General features: G+C 29.4%; 1 protein-coding gene across 2 annotated transcripts in view; it reads right to left on the reverse strand.

Annotated features, from left to right (window-relative positions):
• Window positions 1-19109: 19109 nt before the first annotated feature.
• LOC118202464 (general transcription factor 3C polypeptide 3) overlaps window positions 19110-23890 on the reverse strand; it is a 104641-nt gene continuing 99860 nt past the window's right edge. The window contains exons 25-27 of one of the 2 annotated variants that reach the window (XM_035374645.2): window positions 22963-23050; window positions 19418-19491; window positions 19110-19271 (exon numbers count right to left, since the gene is read on the reverse strand). In XM_035374645.2, the coding sequence (XP_035230536.1) occupies window positions 19161-19271; window positions 19418-19491; window positions 22963-23050 (273 nt within the window). In that variant the 3' untranslated portion in view covers window positions 19110-19160. Of the gene's footprint in view, window positions 19272-19417; window positions 19492-22962; window positions 23051-23890 lie in introns of those variants that run through there. The other variant, XR_004760398.2, reaches the window with a different exon arrangement.

Consider the following 23890-nt stretch of genomic DNA (forward strand, 5'->3'; position numbering starts at 1 on the left):
TTTATAATTTTTACTCAATAAACTCTGCATTCATAATTTGTTTGAAGTAAAAATTGTGAATGTGATTAAAACTGTACTTTCTGAATGTTAAAATTTTTATTTAAATAAGTCATTTTTGAAATCTTCTCTTTTATTTATTGAAATTATCTGTCGATTGCAAAAAGTAAATTTTACTTCAGGCCTTTTTTTATTATTTGCATACTAAATTAATGAAGTTTGGTGTGCAAATGTGTATATTTTATGCAATTAAGTATTGTATATATTTTTCAGGCCATTATGCATTAACTTCAAGCATCATTACAAGTAATGAAAAATTGCAAAATAGTTCGCAGAATGATAACTTTTTACCAGTGATGTCTGGAAATATTCTTTTTCCAAGAAAGCAAAGATTATTACATTGTAATCATTGCCATAAGGTATTTGCATCACAATCAAAACTGAAAGTTCATTTTCTTGTGCACACTGGTGAAAAGCCTTTTGCTTGTGAAATCTGTGGGAAAACATTTAGCCAAAAAGGAAATTTAGCTCAGCATTATACCCTTCATACTGGACAGAAGTATTTTAAATGTGAATTGTGTGAACGGCAGTTCAATCGCAAAGATAGATTACGGATGCATAGTTGTCTCGGACAGAGTAATACTATGCTTTAAAGTCCAAGATGAGTTAAAATAAAGTGTCAGCATTTTTTGTTGCTATTATTCATTTTTTGTTTTATTGAATTCATTCTCACTTTTTATGTATATGATAAAAACTGAAAAATGATATGTCTAAATATTTTCATAAAATTACTTCAAATTATGTAGTACTATTATTTGTTTCATCTTTTATATAGAATTAATCATAAAAAGGTATTAAGTTATATATATAAATGCTATTTTTAAGATATGCACAAATCTTCCTCACTTCTAATCATTAATAACATAGCTGTCTACCTGTAGTATATCCACATCTTCATTTTAAACTATTTTTAGTGAATATTTTCTTTTATAAGCTATTATATTGCTGTTTATTGTACAAATGCAAAGTGTAAACACATGAACAAATTTTGTAATTTTTTTAAAAATCAAACTGAGCATAAGCATAAAGCTATAAATATGTATTACATCTAACACAAATGTGTGTTTTCTTAATTACTACTTCATGTGCTAAATTTAGTATGTTTATATATATATATTATAGAAACCATTACTTTTTTTAAAATCAGGTTCATAATGCTAATGTCAATATTAACATCTGTTATGAATAATTTATATTGATACATTATTTGGTATAATTTTGCAGAGTATAAAAGTTACTTTATTAAAAATTTGGGTACTTTTCCGTTTCGCCGGCGCAAATCTCGCCAAGCAGACTTTATTGGCGACAACATACATTATACACACAAAAAATATTAAAAAAATGTTAGTCCTAAGAATTCTTTTTTTGAAGGCATAAACATTTTAATATCGCTTAAAATTTTATAAAAAGCCAATAAATAAAGACAATAAATTTATAAAAAGACATTAATTTAAGAATTTACTATGCTTTCATGGTTCAACATCCTGTTTCGCCGGTTCATATCACGTGACCCCAAGCGATCTCATCTCACGTATACTACTCTACAAAAATATAATGCTCTCAGTAATTATCTACATTAATTTCAAGTTAAATCTTAATTTGGAATACAAGTTTAAATGCAAGAAATACTTCAATTCGTACGAATAACTTACTCAGAAATTATGTAAAACTGCGGTGCTTTACTTCGCTAATGCATTCTCATTAGAATTGATGAATTTAACCCTTGACTTTACCTTTTCTATATTTTCGGCTTCGGGTAAGCGCTGTGATTGCATCCTAATTGATTTAATTGCCGAAAATGGCCTTAGACATAAAACTGAACTATCTGAATGAGGCGTAAAAGGTTACCAGCGAGAATATTCCGTTTGGCATCAGTTGTACCATTATTGGCGACTTTATCGCTTACGCCGGCAAAACGGAAAAGTACCAAAATTTGAACTTCTCAATGTTAAAAAACTTTAAACTTCTTGAAAATTTTTCTGTATTTAAAAATATTTATTAAATTTTCAAATAAAAACACTGTACCAACTTGAAATATCAAAATTTTAAAATAATTTTGAATAACTAAGTGGTTTAGGCTTTAAAATTAAGCCTATTTATAGTTTAAAGTTTTTATCAATTTTTCAAATATGCATGTGTGCATCTCTCTCTATATATATACACTACATATGTATAATATCTTTGTGCTGCTATTTAACTTGATGATAGATTGAAAAATCAGTTGCAAGCATTAAATTGTGATATTTATGTATCAATGAAAAATTAAGCTTTGAATTAAATTATGGGAATTGAAAATGTAAAAACGGTGTAAAAGCCAAGTATGTATATTGTATATGTTGAAAAAGGTGAGATTAGTAAAAAAACGAATTCTTTTTTAAATGTAACCCTAAGTAAGTATAAAACTTATATCATATGATGTAAACGCTGGGGAATGCAAGAATGCTGAATAACTGCATGGCTAGTTTATCTTTTCAGAGAAGTTATAATTAGACTTAAAGAACTGACCTTTCAATTAATGTTACAATTATAATTATTTTATTGGTTATTTCTTATGTATTGCTAGTTTTGTGTAATTTATTACTTATCTTGTTGATTTCCTTTTGATTGCAGTATAATCCTTTTATATGTATTTTCTGGTAGAGTGTAAATTATGTGATTATAATAAAATTATTTACTATAGTATTATTTGCATTGTGTTTGTATTCTGAATTCAGCAGTATGTTTATAGTTTTATGGTAATACATTGCATGGCTAATTTATTTCATTAAGAAAGCAAAAGTTAGATTTGTCATGAGAGATTGTGAATTGCCTTTTTTTTAATAATTATAATTATTCTTTTAGTTTATGTATTAATTGAGAATATGTACTAGCCGATTCCTGCTTCCTTGTTGAAATAAGTTTGTGCAATTTCAAATTTTCTGTATATATATTTTTTTGGCAGTTCGTTTCACACCATATTTTTTAGTGTGATTTTATGATTTTAGTATTATTCCTTATATCTTTTATTTATTGCTTTTACATATGTCAGCACCTCTACTATTTATATATGCATTAATCTTTTATATTTATGTCTTTTTCATATTCATTGTCCATGATTTCATTCAAAATTTAATTCTTCATCGGTTCATATTATCATCTTTTAATATTTACTGAATCAGTTTTTCTATATTTGTATATACAAGAATCCCCCATTTAACACATTTTTTATGTTAACATGATGTATTGTAACCTTATTTTACATAATACAAGATGAATTTCACTTAGTGAAGTAAAAGCAAAACTTTATAAAAGTTGCTAATTACAGCTAAATAATGTATATTTTCCAATTTGTATGCTTGATTTAAATTTTAAAAAATCTACTGCAGAGTGTGTTAAGCCATTTTTAAAAAGATTTCAGAATCATTTAATTAAAGTTCAAAATTTAAATATTTATTATATAAATGTTCATATTGATTGCCTGTTTTCTGGACTGTAAGTCTGCATAGTGTTCCCCCCCCCTTTTTTTTTTTTTGTAAAATTTCCAATTATACTGCTTTTCATTCATCATTAACTTCTTTCCCAAATCCACAATCATGATAGGTTATGGACTTAAAAATAGCTCTTTCAGCAGGTCAGAGCATAATAGTCAATAGGTGAACTGTTTGGGGGTTTCACTGGAATACCTTGAAAAGGTATACAGGTAATACCTGAACAACCTTCATTTTTTTTAGGAATGCAACTTTTGCTTTCACAGTAATGCGACGATTTTTGTCTTGGTTCAAGACTCATTGAAAGTTGTTGGAATGATGAAATAGAATTTCTTCTGTAATTATAAGATGTATAACTTTTCTCTGATTGTATTATGAACTGATTTTTTTTCACTATTATTTTTAATCTTATATTGTAGGAAAAACTACAATAGTCATAAAAACTTTATTAAATCTTCCTTTGCATTGTCAAAACAGTTTATCCATTTTTTTACCATTATTTCTGATAATAAGTACACTTTTTACTGTTTAAGTAATTTATGTAAACTTATGCTTCATCAAGGGTGATAATGTGTTTCTATTTCATCTTCAGCTGAAATTGTGTTTATGCAGAGCTTCATACTTTTTCCTTTATTCACTCAAAAGCCTTGGCAAAACGCAGCAAACATTTTGATTTTTAGCTCTTTTTTTAAGGTGTAAATTTTATTATTTTGTTTATTGCTGCTACAGAGGTATTTAAAGACTAAACTTAATTACGCATCACTGAATTTTCTCTCGGTACCACAGAGTTCACTTTAGATACAGTACATACCTCTCTGGATATTTGTTGAAAGTCTTCGCATGTATAAATAATGATTAATGCTTTTTCCTTTTCTGATCAATAACTTGAGAATTTTGCTCTTCAAAATTTTAAAATCAGGCATTTTACTATGTTATATAATTGAAAAAACAATAATTCACTTCAAAAAAGGACAAAAGCATATACTTTGAATAATAGCTCATTTACTTGTGACATTTTGAAAATAGAATAAATTTCAAGCTAGTAAATAATATTTCTATTTTCAAATTATATGCTACTGCCAGATGTTTTTATTGAATAACAATTACATTTTAAAAATCTTTTACTGAAATAGTTCTAATAATTTGTTAAAATTGTCTGTAACACAAAGATACTTGAAATTATTTCTATAGAAATGTTAGTTGTAGTTAGCAGCTGGTCACAAGGAATGATAAAATTGCAGCCATTGGACATGAATTAGGTTTCAAAGAAGTAAATTTTTGCAAAGGGATTTCTGTATAGGTATTGCAACGTATATTATCATTTTTCAGTGTATAATTTTCTTCAATAAGAATATTTTTGGCTACAGTGGTTTTGCATATAGCAGGGAAAAATAAATAGAACATTAGAGACATATTCTGTTAACATGGGACACTTTGACATTTTCCATTTTATTCCTTAATATAATTTCTGAAATAGAATTTATGCTCTGTCTAAACAGACAAAAAGAAAAGAAGTAACTGAATCTTAATCTTTAAGTTTTAATTTACATAAAAATTTCTAATTTAAAAAAAATCACATTTTGTAGTTTTGAGAGTGTTTTTAATTTTTGAGCAGAATTTAAGCAGTATTCTTCTTTTAAAATAACTATTTGAATTACATTTGGAAGCTTGAAATATTTCTAAATTTTAAAATTTTTGTGCTTTTAATTTGCATTATTATGTATTACCTGTCTGGAGTAAAACATAATTTGTATTTCAGGCTTTTATGCTTTAACCTCTGCTATAAACATAAATGACTTTCCTTCTTTAAATTGGTCTGAAGATGAACAAATGAATAGCTGTCTTCTAGAGAGCAATCAGAAAACACTTCCCTGGAAAAGTCGAAGAATGTTCCCATGCAGTCATTGCTCAGCAGTATTTTCATCAAATTCAAGTCTTAATCTTCATGTCCTTGTCCATACTGGAGAGAAACCTTTCATATGTGATATTTGTGGAAAGGAATTTAGACAGAAAGGACATTTAAAAGTTCACTATACTCTTCATACTGGGCAAAAGAATTTTAAATGTAGCACATGTGGACGTCAATTTAATCGCAGGGATCGACTGATGGTGCATACCTGCTCTCATAAAGGAAAACATAATATGTAAAATTATGTTTAATCTTCTGAGTTTATTTGCTTTAAAGTTATGATGACCATTCTTATTACATTCATCTCACTACATCTCGTTTTAAGTTTTTTTGTTAATGTTGTATATAAAACATATCTAAATGCTGATTTATCTTTAGGATTGGTACTAAAAAGGATGAGTTCAATTTTAATAAACCATAATTTTATGATATAATAGTAAAAAAGAAATATCCTTAAAGAAAAGTTTAATTCCAGAAAATATTATTTGAATGAGGCAGTATAATCGACATTTACATTTTGTAGAAAAGTTTTGGAATATATCATACATCTTTTTTAAGTATTTGAATCTGTTTTAATAAAATAACATTAATTCCAAGCATACTAAGTAGCCTTTTTTTAAGGGGAACTTTTTAAAAAATCCAAAAATATTAGACTTAATATTTCAGCAATGTCTTACATGTTGTAGATAAGAAACAGAAAACAAATTTTAGCATGGACATAGATTTCCTCCCTTCCCCTTTCTTTTTCTTCTAAATGAGAATAAACTTTTGCATCAAAAATGTAAAACTTGCTAATGTTTCTGCATGTAGTCGATGAATATTAATAAATGTAAAAGTACACAACTAATTAATATTGTATTCAAAAACTTTTATTTTTAATTAAAATGACTTAATCTTCTTGTAATAATATAACTTTTCTTTATTTCTTAAATTCTTTGCATTATGCTTTTAATTAAAGTTTAAATAAAAGTTTTGTTTAAGACAAAAACTGCTAAGCATGCAGACCATTGCATTATCCAGATTGATGTAGAAACAGATAAAATAATAACATAACTTTATAATAGCTTCTTAACTCTCCTTTTTAATTTGATTATTTCACCTTTCTGCCCTGAAAACGGTATTATGTTAAAATAAATCTCTCTGAATTGTATCATTTTAAAATTAGTGCTTGTCACATAAGTATCATAATGAAGTTGAACCAAAACTGAATCAACTGTAATCTAATTGGAATTGATGCATTTTTCTTTCACTTGCTGCTCTATTACCTTTTTCTACTAAAATTTATTATTATAAAAATATAAAAAAGGCACAGATATGATCAAGAATTGCCATGCAGAAACATTAGATATATTTTTAAAAGAACTGATATTATTTAGAGACTACTTATGAGTTCAACAATATGCAAATAAATAAATAATATTTAAATAGTATAAAAATATTAAAGTTTACTAAAGCAATAAAGAAAACTAACCCTTTGCATTATGAGAGACTCATTTTAAGGGATGTGACCCATGATTTTTTGTAGCTGAGTATTTTTCTGACTGAAAACAGCAAATTGGTGCATATATCTTTCTAGAAAACATTCTTTGGCTGAGGCTGTCTTATAACAGAAAATATCCAAATTTTTATTACTTTTCCAAAGAATTTTTTTTTTAATTTTTTATTATCTGTATCAGCAGTTGCAAAGATTATTTTTTAAAAAAAGAGAGAAATGTAAATACAGTCAAAAGTCTTTAATCCGGACTCGTCGGGACTTCGGCGATTCCGGATTATCGATTTTTCCGGATTATAGATCATCAGTTTAAATCTGGTAAGATGGCATGCAGAAATTATAAAATTAAAAATATGAAACCGTAATTTATAAAATAATGAGCAATTATGATCTAAGTATCTATCAAAATTTACAAAAAAGAAGCTTAATATTTATTTGTTTACTTTATTAAACATTTCTTTCAACGCGCGCGTGCATAAAGCATACCTTACGCATAGCCGAAATTAGAAAATTGCAACCAGAAAACTATTTGATTTGTATTCGTGATATTTATAATGACGAGGAATTTGATTTAAATAATATCAAAGACGGAGTACATCGAGATTAAATACTACATTTAGTAAGGAATTATAAGCTGAATAAAATAAAAACATCTGCCCTGAAGATAACGATAGTGCTGACAGATCAACTTCCAGTTCATTACACGTCCCCCCCCCCGCGCAGAGCAGCGTGAAATTGATAAACAGATTTCAGAACGGTTAGATAAACAAAGGATATGGCTTTATCCATTTTTTGTTTGATGGACATCGAAACATACTTTCGTTTTCTAGATCCTTTGGGAGCTCCAGCATCGGAAATTCTATTTGACATAATTGAAAGTTCAAGCTTACTTTTATAAAATTGCTCTTACAGTCTGCAAAAAATAATGAGCCGGATCCAGTTCGAAGATTAAGGAACAACTCAATCATCAACATTAACTGAAATAGATAATTAGAGCTTATACCGTCCGTTATACATTAAACGTGCACGCGAAAACATATTCTGCACTTGCGCAAACGCATATGCGCAGTCGTAAATGTCTTGCGCGCACGCGTAAAACCCCTATGTGCTGTGCAGAAAGATTTTAGCTTTGAGGTCCGGATTATAGATCATTCCGGATTATGGCTGTCCGAATTAACGACTTTTGACTGTATAGTTCTTTTCCAAGAAAACTTATTCTCATATAAGATGCTTGTGTTATATTTTTAAAGTAAAATGTACTAATTAAGACACAATAACACGCCGAACAGATACTAATTCAGAAGTGAAACAACAAAAATCAGCATTATATTTTCAAATTTTCACAGGACTAGTTTGGATGGTTTTACCAAACCATCATCCTCTGCTGCAAAAGTGCAAATGAGATCAAAACATTTGTTCTCATTTGCTAACTTGTCGATCGAAATTTTTTCATTTTAACTAACCTCTCTGTCACTTTCTTTATGCCTTTATCCATTTTTTGCAGCAATTCCACTTTTTGTTTGATGGACATATTTCGCTTTGTAGATCCTTTGGCAGTTCCAGAATCGGAAACTCTTTTTGACATAATCGAAAGTTCAAGCTTACTTTTTATAAAATTGCTCTAACAGTCTGCAAAAAATAATAAGCCGGATCCAATTAGAAGATTAAGGAATAACACAACATTAAATAGATAATTTACGCATGCGCAGAAAGTTTGTAGCTTTGAGCTCCAGATTATAAATCATTCCGGATTAAAGACTTTTACTGTACAAATATTAACTAATTAAACATTTCTTGAATCTTTTAAAATATAGTAGATTATGACAATTTAGTTGAAATATAATTTAATTATAAAAATTGTTTAAAAGTCATAGATGTGGAAATGGAATTTGCACATCTACACCTACCAAATTCAATAAATAAAATTTATTGGTAGGAAACATTTTCTTAGTCAAAACTATGAAATTTGGTGATCTGCTGGGAAAGGTTATGAAAAATCAGGAGCCTGTTACATTTCCATAATGTAATTTTCACAGAGTGGCAGTTAAAAACAATGTGTAGCTGCATGAAATAGCTTTTAATCTATTGACAATATATCTGTAATAAAAATGTCAAAGTAATATAATATATTATTTAATATGAAATGCATTTTACATTACCTCAAAATACCTTGAATTAAATAGTTACTTATCCTAAAAGAATCTTGAAATGCAAAGGGCTTATATTTTGTATTTTTATAAGAATAAAAAGATTGAATGACAGGGAATATTTCAGATGACAAAAACTAACTGCAAGAAACATATAATGCAAAGAGTATATAGATTTTTAATATTACAATTTTACAGACTTAAGAATCAAAAAATGAAAAGTATGCTCAGATAAAAAGCTTGCATTTTTTTTTTAAATTTAAATTTCAAATGCAGAAAGCTTGTGGTCAGAAGCCTAAGGCTTTGAAATGTAATAAATGCCATCAAATATTTTAATTTTTATTAGCTCTATCTTAATGGTACAGTTCATACGAGGGCCATCCAGGAAGTAGATTACGTTTCCGTCTGTGTCCGCTAGGGGCGGGGCTAGCGCGGCCATCTTTGGGTCAGAGCGTTGCGCAGCTCAGTCTGCATCTAGCCGTGCTAGTGAGAGGTTCGTGCTGTGCTCCGTTCAGATACTGTGACGGTTTGAAATGTCTGCGTTAATTGAAAATCCCGCGAGGTGCGCTCAGTAATAAGGTTTCTGACTGCAAAAAACTGTAAACCGATAGAAATCTATCGGCAGCTTCGTGAAGTGTATGGGGACAACATTATCACTGAAGGTGGAGTGCGTCAGTGGGTCATAAGATTTCAAAATGGCCGAACCAATGTTCACGACGAAGATCGAAGTGGGAGACCCAGCATAGTGACCGCCGAACTTCTCGAAAAAGTCGATGCTAAAGTCCGTGAAAATCGAAATTTCACAATAACGGAACTTTCTTTGAGTTTTCCACAAATTTCGCGAAGTTTGTTGCACGAAATCATCAGCGAAAAGCTTGGTTACCACAAGTTTTGTGCAAGATGGAAGGCAAGAAGAGGTAACGAAGTGGTTGAAGGCGCAGGCGGCCGAATTTTTCGACGAAGGAATTTCCAAGCTCGTACATCGCTACGATAAATGCCTTAATTTGTATGGTGACTATGTAGAAAAGTAGTATTTGAGTGTGGCTTTCATCTGTATATAATAAAATTTGTTTCCTATACTTTGTTTATTTTTTTATTCCAAAACGTAATCTACTTTCTGGATAGCCCTCGTATGTTAGAATTTTGTGCTTTTGAAATAAAAAGTTTGCATTATTATGTTAATATGATTATATCATTTTCATTCAGAATTGTTAACACTGCGGTAAAATGAAATTATTTCTATTAAAAGAATGCATTTTATACATTTGAAGGAAATTTTATAATAATTATTTCAGTGAATCATGCTAAACTTTTGAAAGAATAAATGTCATGCTAAAATTTTGAATTATGTACCTGATGTAGTTTAATTTTAGTTTTATTCATAAGAATATTTATCAAATGCCAAATATTTGTCATAAATCTATGTATTTTCCAGTATCTCTGAGTAGTATACTTAAAAATCTTTCAGTGAACTGCAGCTATCCATGATTTACAGAATAGTATGCTATTCAGATGAATTAATTTCAACTAGTTTATTTTTAATAAAAAACGTGCATTATACATCAACAAGGAGTAATTTGAGTCTTAAAATGCAAAGAGTAATTTTTTAAAATTATTAATATAATGTTTAAAACCTTGTATAATTTACTTTGAAAGTGATATTCATATATGTACATGCTTTGAACTTAGTAGCTTAAATTTTGCACCCAGAAGTACTGGGAAACAATATGGCTAAGTGACAAAAACTCGGTAGTTGTAAATAAATGAGATATTCAGATGATATTTTACTTTCTTCATAAGCTTCAGATGTCATATAAAAGTAATGTAGTAGTTTGCTGTTGTTGCAGAACATGCTTTTATCGAGTTCTGAATCTGATTATAAGATCTTAAGACATTCCATTTGCCATAGTCTAAATTTTATTGTAAATAATCCAAATTTTATTGTGGAGCAAAATAAAAAGAATTTGCTTTCAGTGTCCTTTCAGTAATGATTTATGAATTCATTTTAAGTGTTGTTTGAACTAAAATAAATTTAATGTAATTAAAATAGTTAGCCTTTTCATATGACACTAAAGTTATAAATGCTAAATAAAGATATTCTTTTGTGGTTGTTCAGCTATTTTAAAATTCCTGATTATGTTATTATAATCTAGGTTCTTATTTCTTAAACATTGACAACATATCTGTAGTAAAAGTATCAAATGTGACAAAGCTATTTATGAATACTACTACTGCCAGTAACTGTAATGATGATTTATTAAAAATACACTTCCTATCCCCCCCCCCAAATAAAAAAATAATAAATCTGGAAAAAATAGTGAATTGTGATTAAACTGATCAAAGACATTGGGGAGACGGGTATAGGTTATAGCAAGGCCAGCACCTATGCATTCAAGTAGGCATATTAGGTATCTCCAGACCTTGCTAACTGCTACGTTTCCACCCAGATGGAATTCTGAGGGAGAACACTCCCCGAATGTAGTCTGGGGTTCTCCCACTCTGCTTTCCCTACCACCAAGAGTATTTTGGTTTGCCATGTATTTTAACCCTTAGCGCTCTGTTGGCTCTGCTACGGAGCCATCCGTCATTTGTTCCGTAACTCCGTAGGCTCCGCTGCGGAGCCTAGTGTTCTTAGCATGATTAGGCTTAAGATGTTATGGAATCGTCGGCGTTGGCAATTATTATCTGTAGTTAAAACGTGCTCAGTCTTGCTACTGTTACGATTGAAACATTATTTGGCCCATTTTATGATTAGCAACATGGAGAAAAATAATTATTGTGATGAGAATATAGAGCTGAGTGATATAAAAGATGTATTTGATTTTTCATTGTTAGAAGATATTGTGGAAGACAATGTTGATTATAATTCTGACACTTCAAGTAGTGATTCCAAAATTATACTACCAAAGAGACGATGAATGGTAGTTATTGAAAGTGAAAGCGAAGAGTCGCCGGAAGACTTAGATGAATGGCGATGTCACAGAAGAATTAGATATTCCGAATAGAATACATTTTAGTATATCGTCAAAGGTCATTGGACCACAAATTCTTACAAATATTGTACAGCTAACACAATATTCCAAATTATTTTTAACAAACAAACTGGTAAATGAAATTATAAAAGAAACCAACAATTACACAGAAATGTTCTAAAGAATAAAGAAATATCTAGTAATTCTATTTGGAAAATGTGGCATGCAGTGGAAGAGGATGAGTTGTGGGCTTTTACTGGAGTTATTATCAATATGGGTACAATACCCCTGGCGAATATGAAGGATTGTTGGTCAGTTAAGGAGAATAGTCACATCCCTTTCTTTGGTAAGATATTTACAAGAAAGAGATTTATGCAGGTATTCTAGATGCTGCATTCCACTGTGAAAATGTGCCGGAGTTGCTGGTAGGCAGTGGTACAAAAACATGCGGGCCGCTAAGGATTAAGTGCTCCCTTGCTGCATGGACACTATACACTTACAAACATCCATGCATTCTCTGGGATTTGAACCTGGGTTATTCGATATGGTAGTCAGTGTCACTAACCACTGTCTGGCGGCACAATTCTGGAAGCAATGAGGAAAACATGAGAGGATCAGTAACATCATTAACATTGCATTAAGAGTGGTCCAAAAACATTGCAGGTTAATATAGAGTAAAACTGCCTCACTTGTCGATACACGCAGAAACATGATGTGGCATAGATGCATACAGGCATCTAATCAGAATTTAAAATTTTTATTCTGTTGCTAATAGATATTAAATCCAATTTTGAATTTTTTACTGAGAGGGGTGTAAGCAAAAGTTAATTTTACTATCATAAAAATGAAAATAGAAATAACTAATTAATCTTTATAGCAGGAAGACTAAAATTTTGGATGCAGATGAATAAATTGATAGATATGATCTTTAATATCTGTACTTTATATAGAAGTTTACCCAGCTACCTTTTGTGATGAATTAATACTATCATTAAATTAAAAAGCTGCAAACATAAAATTGAGAAAAGATATTACGGTAAACCTTAACCAACCCAAATTTGCAGAATATGATTTTACACATACACATGTTAATTCTTTCCATTTAATTTACCCAATGCTAGAATTTCATTCATACACAACTCTGCATTTGTGAGTGTCACTAAATGCTTGCTGGCATCATCTTTGGCCAGAAGTTGTCAACAATTTTAAAGAACTATCAACTGAAAATGAAGCCAAAGAAATTGTACAAAGTGCAAAAGCAACATAATCAAGAATGAAAAATAGTGAAGAAGATAAAGAAAGCGTTTTTTAATTACAAGAAGTTAAATGAATTTAAAGTATGTTAAAGTCACAGAAATTATCCAATTTTGCAATGAAGATCAACCAAATAAAAAATCACGATAACATTTTATGAGGAAAAAACTCTGCTATATTTACCTTTAAACATTTTAAGAGTTGCATCAATCATTCTCCCTAGCAAAAATCATTTCAATCAATATTTGTATAAGTTTTTCTGTTTTAATTACAATATTTAGATACATTACAATATTTAGATTTGTTTAAATTTACCTACTTGAGTTTTTTCCCATAAAAAGTTACCTTCGCAGAGTGTAATTTTTCGTGTGTAACCCCTGTGTTCGGCAAGGGTTTACTGCATACTGAAGTTTAGCAACCTAAGCATTGATAAAGATTTCATTTGGAATTATTCCTAAGTGAGAAACTTGTATAGAAAAATTTGGCTACATATGTTGGCATTTAATGCTTTTTAATATATTCCTTTTCTCAAACTAAACATTATACAAATGGTAAGAATGCTATTAATTTTTTCTTAGTGTACTAAATTGATTAATTCTCAAAATCATGATGATTTTTAATATCTGTTTCTATAATATTGCATTGTTTGAAACCTATGTATTAAGAGAAAGGAAATCTTTGCATTATATGAGAATATTTTTATAAGTTTTAAAACTTTTTTTTGTATGTGTGTATTTTTACAAATGATATAAATATATATGTTAGATTTAACAGTTTTTTTGTCAAATTAATTGTGTTCTCTTTATCTTTTTATTATTATTATTATTATTTGTAGATTTAACATGTGTTTTTAATAAAATTTTTCAGATGGTGTTTATAGCGACACAGATAAATTGATACCTAATTTTCATTATCAGACAAGAAATGAAAATTATGATGCAGGATTAGGCAACAGGAAAGAGCCTCCAGAAAAGAAATATCAATGTGGAATTTGTTCCTATATGTTCAGAAGCATGTCTCATTTGAAATCTCATTTATTGATACATACTGGAGAAAGGCCTTTTGATTGTCCTATATGTGGAAGAAGTTTTAATCAAAAGAGTCATGTGACTGCTCATGTTCAAACGCATACAAAACCATTTAAATGCAAAATTTGTGACAGGAGATTTAGTCGAAAAAAATCATATGCGACTCATATAATACATTGTCATAAATAGTTTAATTTCTTATTTTGGGAAAGAGATTACAGTTAATTTTAAAAACTGTATTCCATTTCATGTTACCTTTATTTATGTGTGTTTGATTAATGCAATCATTTTTAAGAAGATAAGTTCTTTTATAGTAACTCTGTCAGTATCCATAAGTTTATATACAACTTCAATTGTGATGGCAAATTCTTGTCTCTCCTTTTTTATCAAGAAATATCTCATCTTTCAACCAGTTCCTTGTCGAAATTTTTGATTTTTGAAGAGAAACATTGAAAATAAATGAAAAAAAAAATCTAATTCATAAAAAAGGTAATACACTTAATTTTAATTCATAAACTGAGGCAATACTTAATGATTCTATAGGGTACTTTTAAAAACCAAAATAATAATTTGTAAAAACAAGTAATTCATAAATTGAGTTTTATAGAAACATGGGTCCACTGTATAGTGAAATTTGTATTGTTAATAAATGTGAATGATTTTGTAAACTAAAGTAAAAATTTTTAAAAACATTTGCCAGTTAGGAGTTTTTATTCATGGTACTTTGTGTACAAATTTTCAAAGATATGGTAAAAATCTGAATATTAGAATAATTTAAAGACTAAATGAGCTTCTCTCCCCTTTTCTAAATATTTCCTAAGAGTTTTTTAATACAATAATATTGCAGTTTATTATTATTATTAAATTAATGAATGTTTATTATACTAAGAATGCATTTGATCGAATTATTTAATTTTAAACATTATCATATAATTTTTTTTCTTTCATTTTATATGAATAAAAAATTACTTGCCTTTCAGGCTGTTTGCCAACAGCCAAATAGTTGTGCTTCATTAAACAGCTGGAAGCATGAAAACTTAGAAAAACGCTTAATCGAAAGAAAAGGCAAGTTTCAGTGTAATTACTGCCCTAGGAATTTTAAAAATTAAAAATTTAAAGCATCACTTTCTTGTGCATACTGGTGAAAGGCCTTTCACCTGTGACATTTGGGGAGAGACTTTAATCGAAAAGGAACTTTAGTCTTACATAATACAATTCACACAGCACAAAAGTATTTTAGATGTGAATATTGTGGAAGACAGTTTAATTGAAAAGATAGATTATGTAGGCATGTTTGCACTGCCTAAAGTAATGCTGAATTTAAAATTTTAAGTATGTGATAAGATAAATAATAAGCTTTCTTTATGAAAATTATGCTTTTCTGAAGTTCTGCCCCTCCTTTCCAATATATCATTCAGTTTTTATTTTCATATTTCAGTGTTTCTTCAACAAAATAGTATGTCGCTGGTTGTAACAAACGTTTCTGCCAAAAACGTTCTTCAATAAAGTTCAAGGGGGGGACCATGAAAGCAGTATGGTTAGTAAAGCATCCTCCCTAAAGTATGACTTTCTGCCAACATTCTGGTGTGTTTTTAAAGCCTTTAGCACAGAAACTTGGAGGCTGTGAGTGCAAAAACAGATCAACCTCATTTTGGATGTCCTGTGCAGAATGGAAGATAGCACCAGCAAGATGTAGCTGCAGGTGTGAAAAAAAAGGCAGAATTCCAATGATGTGATGTCGGGGTATATGGTGGGTGTGGCAAAAGATACCATATGTTTTATTTATTGTAGATATAATATTAGTTTATTTTTTCCAAGCGGATTGGAGAGGAATGACCATTTCTAAAGCACTGAAAGTGCTACACGAATTGCTTTCAGATAGTGAATCTGATACGGATACCAACACATGTGCAAAACATGCAATATTGGGTTGTGCTTTTTCAAAGGTGGTGTCACTTTCTTCAAAAAGTACCACAATGAAAAAAATGGTATGTCATAGCTATATTAAATATGTCTACATTATTTAATGTATGCTTATAAAACTGTTTGCCTAAAGACAAATGATTATACAGTACAAAGTCCGAAATCTGGACTTCGGTGATTCCGGTTTTGGGATTTTTCCGTTTTTCCGGATATTAGATCATCAATTAAAATTTAGTAACATGGCATGTAGAAATTATGAAATTAAAAATATGAAATCGTGATTTATGAAATAATGAAGTATTTATGATCTAAAGGGTATCAAAATTTACCAAAAAAGGCTTAGTATTTATTTGTTTACCTTATTAAACATTTCTTTTAATGTAAATTGTTTAAGTTCCTTCGTTTTTTGTGCTAATACTTTCTCTTTAATTCTGTAGACAGACATAACCTTGAAGTACCGAAACTACTGTTTCGAAAATTCCGATTAACTCGTCAATCGAAATTTTCTCGCTTTCAGTAATTTCTCTGTCACTTTCTTCACTATTGCTAGCGATATTTTTTGGATCTAGAACCATACTACAGATTTCGCCATTCATTAATGATTTATGATTGAGAAGCATTGTCATCACAATGAAAAACTTCCTTTTATATCATCTTCATTTATTGCCGCTTCTCCACATTTTACAAAATCTGTAAAATCCTAGAAGAGCCCACCCCCTTGGTGACAAACCTGGAAACTGCAGAATCACCCACTGCTTCGCACGTTTTTCAAATTCGCCAACTTGAAAATAACAAGTCAAAGAATTGCACAAACTCGGTATCCATGTACACATCGACCTATTTTTGCTTAAAAATAAAAACAAAAAGAGAATTGCAGAAACTTGGCATTCCACACTCCCTTGATTTTGTCAATGTACACATCGATACACGCCAAGGGTGTGGGCTCTGCTAGGATCCAACCACAAAATTCATTAATTGGAAAATTTCACCTTTGTTTTGTGATATCCAAAGACCTTTAAAATTAGTGGCCATCATCATCAAATTTAGCTTGAAAAGAACAAGCTATACATATTTGGCTATGCATCACGAGCTTGACAACTAACAACAAAATGTTCCGTTAAATTTTATCTTGCTTCAATCGTGCACTGAGACAATTAAACCTGAATTGTATTAGTTATTTATTGTGCTTATGTCTATTTCTTGAACAAGCTTAAGGCTTATCAGAGTTCTGAATAAATAAATTCCCACATATACTAAATGTAATCTTTGGGTCTATGGGTATCATTAACAGAATTTATTTTTAGCATATGGAAAGAAATTGTTAAATTTTTCGTCAACATGTTTTAGCGCATTTAACTTAAATCTGTAATCATCGCTAAGCGTAATGTCAACATAAAAGGTTACCACACGCATTTATTACTCAATTATTAACATAAAAAATTTGTTTATGCATTACTACATGAGTCATTACTCAAGTTGTTATGTTTTGGTAAACATGCGGTGATGAAAGGAAAGTATAATAAATAATGATTCGCCAGGTTGGCGTCAGATCGACAATGTATCTATGTGGAATGTTTCAGTTTGAGATGTGTGCCAAAGCACATAGGCAACAACGGAGCCAAATTACTGACAAAGCGAAATTAAGAATCAGGGACTCTCCAGATGTTTTATTATGCGCAGAGGGGAGAATCAAATGCGCATGTGTAACGGGGGGGGGGGAAACGTTGGTGGTGGTTTTGAGGTCCGGATTTTAGATTATTCTGGATAATGGACGTCCGGATTTCGGATTTTTTACTGTATAATGAAAACTTTAAATGGGATTTATTACAGAATAAAGTATATTTGTAATTAAAACTGTCATTATTCAAGAATTAATGCATAAATGAAATGTACTTAATTTTGTTTCTCAGATGTTATGAAATACCTTTTAAGTACAGAAAAGTGTAAAATGGTAAAATTTGTCAGCAGCCTTGTAATACAATATAATTTATCTTGCTTTGAATCATCTTTTACAATAAGTTTCTTACAATATGTTTAACAAGGCTAATATTGTCTCTTACTTGTACATACTTGCTTTGAAAATACATATCTAACTGAGTACTTAATATCAGTATCTTGCTATAAATTTATAAATAATTTTCATTAAATTACTTATAATAAAGTGAAAAATATTATGATTTAAATTAAATTATGATAAAAATAATTTTTAATGTTTTGTTCCTTACCAAATCGTAATTACTGAAAATTCTAAATTTTTCATTAAAGATTGGTACTCTTCAGTATGAGGAATGGATTCTGAAATGCATGTATGCACATGCATATGTGTCTGTGTGCATATATGTGTGTGTACACGCACCTGCATATTTAAATACATATACATACACATGCATGCATGCATGCATACCTTAACCTGATCCCGATAACAGAAGAGTACCGAGAGATTATATATGGAATGGTACCTTTTACTTTAAGGGTGAAGTTTTTAGCTAATGCCTATAAAGATGCAGCAGAAAAGCAATAGAATTACTTGCACTCTCCAAGAATTGATCCCAACTGAAATATCATATAGTCTGGGAAATGGGGGAAATTATACATGCTAATATAACATTGGATTATTCTTAGCTAACTTATTAGAAATTCTGGATAACTGAGTCTTATAAATAACTAATTTCAGTTAACTTTTTCCTCATATCTTGGATAATCATCAGTTTGAGAAGTAAGCTATATATTTTTAATGCAATTTTAGATATATTTAAAATTAAATCACATTTTATAGGAAATTAATGATAAAAATGCAGTGGTATGTGTATAATAGATAACTGTATTATTATTGCATAAAATCAAAATGTTCAACATAACATAACCAATATCAAAACATTTATTTGCAGTATATACATTATATATAAAATGTTTATACAACAATATATTTACGAGAGTACATATATGCAAGATCCAATGCACCTGTAGCTTGATAGATAAGAGATAAATTATAGGCTATTTCACGCTTCAGATTAAATACTTCCTAAGGTAGAAAAGAAAATATAATCAATTAGCAAAAACACAGATGAATATTTAAATTACAGTAATGCAATTTGAAAAGTTTTTGTAAAAACATAACCAAAAACTATATTTAGAATGAAATTGGAAAACATGAAATCAATTAATTACTTCATCTGGTCCCTTAATAACAACTGGAGCACATAGAGCTTTTTTATAATACTGAATAGCCATATCTTTCATACCTAGAAGAGATTAATACATATAAGGAAAAGTACTACTAATGTAATTAAAATTTCCTAAAACTATGTTGAAGTTCATGATATTGTCTGAAATTAAATATCAGGCTACCTTACTTATATTTATAGAAGGACTGCTGATTTTTTTTATAATAATTACACTAATATTAGTGTTGATGTAATGCTATTTAATCTAGATAATATACTAGTGTACTCAATTAAGGTTGCAAATGAAACACATGCAATACCTTGAAATATAATTAGTTTATTATAATGAAATTTTGTACAGAAATGACCAACATCATCAAGAGCAACGATTTTTATAGTTTATAATTTCAAATTGTAGATATAATATTAGTTTATTTTTTCCAAGCGGGTTGGAGAGAGATGACCATTTCTAAAGCACTGAAAGTGCTACATGAATTGCTTTCAGATAGTGAATCTGATACGGATCCCAGCGCATATGTAAAACATTAAATATTGGGTTGTGCTTTTTCAAAGGTGGTGTCACTTTCTTCAAAAAGTACCACAATGAAAAAAATAGACTAAAGTGTAAATAATGAAATATCATATACCCAAGTTACTTTTTTTTTTCCATTCATAAGCATGTAATCATCATATAACCCAAAATGAGCTTTCTAGGGGGGTGTAGAGTAGCAAATTTCCTCATGGCACACCCTGGGTAATGCTAAACCTGCTGTGATATTCAGAATCTAGTGTTTTTTAATCGTAGGCAAAATCTCTTTATTCTTTTACGCACTTCCCAGCAATGCTCATTTCAGCACTCTTTTCGAAGCTCTATTCCAGGGTTGGCCAAACTTCACGTCAGTAAGAGCCACACATTTGAATTCAGAAATGTTCGAGAGCCGCATCTAGATTTTCTAAAAGCCACAAGTTCATATTTACATCATTATAGAAATAGTGGAGGAGGTTTTAAATAGAAAGAAATCCCTGATAACTTTGTAAAAAGAGTCTAAACATATTAATTACTTCTTTTTAGAGACTGAATAGTTTCAGTTTACCATATTTCATACATATATTTTATATGCACAAATTTCCTGCGAGAGCCGTATCAGGCTCGCAAGCCACACTTTGGCCACCCCTGCTCTATTCAATCAGTGTCCCGTGGGCACACCCACAGAATTAAAACGATAAGTGCTATCTTTACAAAATTTTACTTGTGTACTCTTCTAGGCCTAATTAAACTGCCGACTTTTTTTTTTAAATCGAAATTCGAGCTTTAAAAGGTAGCGTGCCAGAAAGTGTTAAAATGTTAGGTAAAGATGCAGGCACGTTTATTAGTTTAACAGTTATATTTGAACCTCCATTGACACATCTTCTATGAACAGAAACTTGCTAAATTCTCAAGCCTTCAGAAGAGGTCATTGTATTCTCGTATAATGAGCATTCTTTGATTATAGATAAAATGGTCTCGTGACCATTCAAATTTTATATGCTAAAGAAAAAATTTTTTATAAGTATGCAGAAAAGTCAAAAAATTTAGAATTAAAGGGAAAAAAGATTTAATGGTAAATTATGACATACAATTTTTAAATCAATAAAGTTAAAATGTTTTAAAATTTTCTCTCTGTTGGCATGTAGAATTACACACATTTTCCTTTGTTCTGTAATCCTGTGAACATCTAAAATATAAGACTACACCTAATTTCAGACAATTTTATGTATCAAATTCTGCTTTTGAAAATAGCGTTCTTGTAATAGTGATCAATTTTTCATCACAGCTTCTTAATTAATTTCAGTTACCCTACATTATCATTATTAAAAGCTATATCAACGTCACTCACAACAAAAGAATAGAAAAAATTGTTTGCATCTGAAATTTGATTCCAAATTTTTTAAAGTAAATTATATGATGACAATATAGCAAAGATATTTTATTGCAATTATGACAGACACAAAACATTGTCACATTTTAAAAATATTCTTAATAGCTGAATTATTCAAAATCATACACCATCCTGTTTATAAGAATTTGCTGGGTAATTAATTATTTATTTAGCTATTATGGCAAATCATGCAAGAATTATCTGCCAAACAACGTGCTGCCTTCACAGGATGACATTTTAAGGAATTATATAGATTAGATTGGATTAAGCACATGATGGCCATTTGTCCAAAGAGAAGGAAGAATGTTTAGGTAAAGCTGGTTCACATTTCAAATTACAAGAAACCACCTGCAGCCAGCCTATTCATCAACATTTGAATACGAGTCGAACTAACACTATTCCTTGCACATGATCTTATTCACTTAAGGAAAATATTTAAAAAAAAAAAAAAAAAAAAAACTCTGAATATAATTTCATCAAAACTGTTTAATACTTTAAATTAGCCATTTCAAAAATTTTTCACGCATTTAATTCACATTCTTTAACTGCAAATTAACAATTAATTTATTGTAATTTTAATTGTACGTATTTTCTTAAAGTAACTGTCAAAAAAATATTATTCTCAAAAGTTACATTGAAGTGGGGGAAAAAAATAGTAGTTGCTTATTATTTTAATGCAAAATAACATCACAAAATTTTATACTGCAGATAATTCCATTTGCAATCTCAATAGTGTCTGAAATGTTTTCTGTTAAGAAAGAAGATATTAATTTCAATGCTCATTATTTCATATTTGAGAAAAATTCTAATTAAAAAAAATATGACTAGGTAATGACATGTTTCAAAGAAAATTACATTTTATAGTTAAATACATTTAGATTTATAACATTATGTTTGGATCTAGAAGTAATGAAGTTTCTTTACTTATATATTTAGATTCACACATAAAATTCAAATTACCAAATACTTGTGGGCAAATTTGCTTTCGCATGCTCTTCTGCAACTGCCTAGATACTTAAACTAATAAAAAATATTTTTTGTAACAAAGCTTTCAGTATTTCACATAATATTAAAAATACTGCAAGCACGTAGACATACTATCTACCCATGTTAAACTTATCCCCATAACACTTAAAAAAAACTCAATCCAGTTGCGAAAAGGGATTGTCAGTTTTGGTGAGATGTGTTAAGAACATTTTGCTTTTTAGTATGACCTTGCTACTGTCTTTCATTTTTTTAAATACTAACATAGTACACAAGTAACCAAAAAGGAAGGGAAAATGGATCAGAATGTTTTCAGTAAATGACAAAGAAAAAATTGTTAATATTTACAAGTCTTTGAGACATTCCTTTCTAACCTCAAATGGAATTAAACTTCCTTAAGCTTTCAATAAGTTCTACCATTAGTGAAGGGACTGTACTTGGATCATTTCTGTCTACTTTGTGTTTTACAGAAGTAAAGACATTTTATTTTATGATTATATTGCTCATAAAATACCTATGAAGTAAAAAGTGTAGTTTGAAGACAAATATTGATTCAAGTTATTCACCTGGAATCATTCCACGTAACACTGTATTCTCTGATGATGTAAAAGGTGATTACAAAAGAAAAATGAAAAATATGAATTACCTAACTGATGTAGAGCTCTTCCAATATTATAATATGCCTCTTGACATTCACCTTTTAATTTCAAATAATGAGACAGGAAAACAAATCCCTAAAAATAGCAAAATAATTACGATAATAAATAATTAACAATTTTTATTCAGAAGACATTTTTATACAAATTTTAATATTTTACAAGATACACTAAAAAGTATTTTTAACACTTGGGAAAAAAAAAAAAAAAGTTATTTAAATGGAAAGTCTTTCGTATTCTCTTACCTGTACCACAATGAAAAATACTCATTTGAAATAAATTATAATAATTACAGGAGCTTAATATGACATTCAGAATTAAAAATTTAAAAAGACCAATTTTTTTCATATATATATTTACTGGCTTTTCTTGCAAAATATTTTTTTTGTTTCCCAGTTTATTATCTATCTCCCAAAAGATGCTCATTCATCAACATGAGTAACGTGCACCTTTAACCATGGTAAAGCTTTCCATATAGCATTTCATTAAAGCATTTTTTTATTTCTATTCTGTGCCAATAAAAATAATAATTTATTCTTAATACTGAATGTACTGATGGAAAGCCAAAATGTTTTCTTCCTTAACCCTTTCTGGCACACTGTGCCCAATCTGAGTACACCTAAAAGATTCCCTCTTGTACACACAGAAAAATTGAATGAAAAAGGATTTATAGGTTGCTTTGAACCTTTTTTATTTAGGCATCAAGGTGGCAGCAACGCACAAACCAGTCCATGCATTTTAGCTATGTTTAGTTTTAAAAAACCCTCATTTTCAGATTTTTTTTTTTTTTTTTTGATATAAAATAAATTGTTTGAAAAGAAATTTCTATGTTATTTTCTTGGCTGTATGCTGATCTCTTTATTCTATATACGTTTTAAATTTTTACCTTGAAATCTTGCCTAAAATCGAATGGTGAAC

Source organism: Stegodyphus dumicola, chromosome 6 (genome assembly GCF_044657685.1).
Source record: "Stegodyphus dumicola isolate Sdum_Otavi_A_Nest chromosome 6, ASM4465768v1".
NCBI lineage: Eukaryota > Metazoa > Arthropoda > Arachnida > Araneae > Eresidae > Stegodyphus > Stegodyphus dumicola.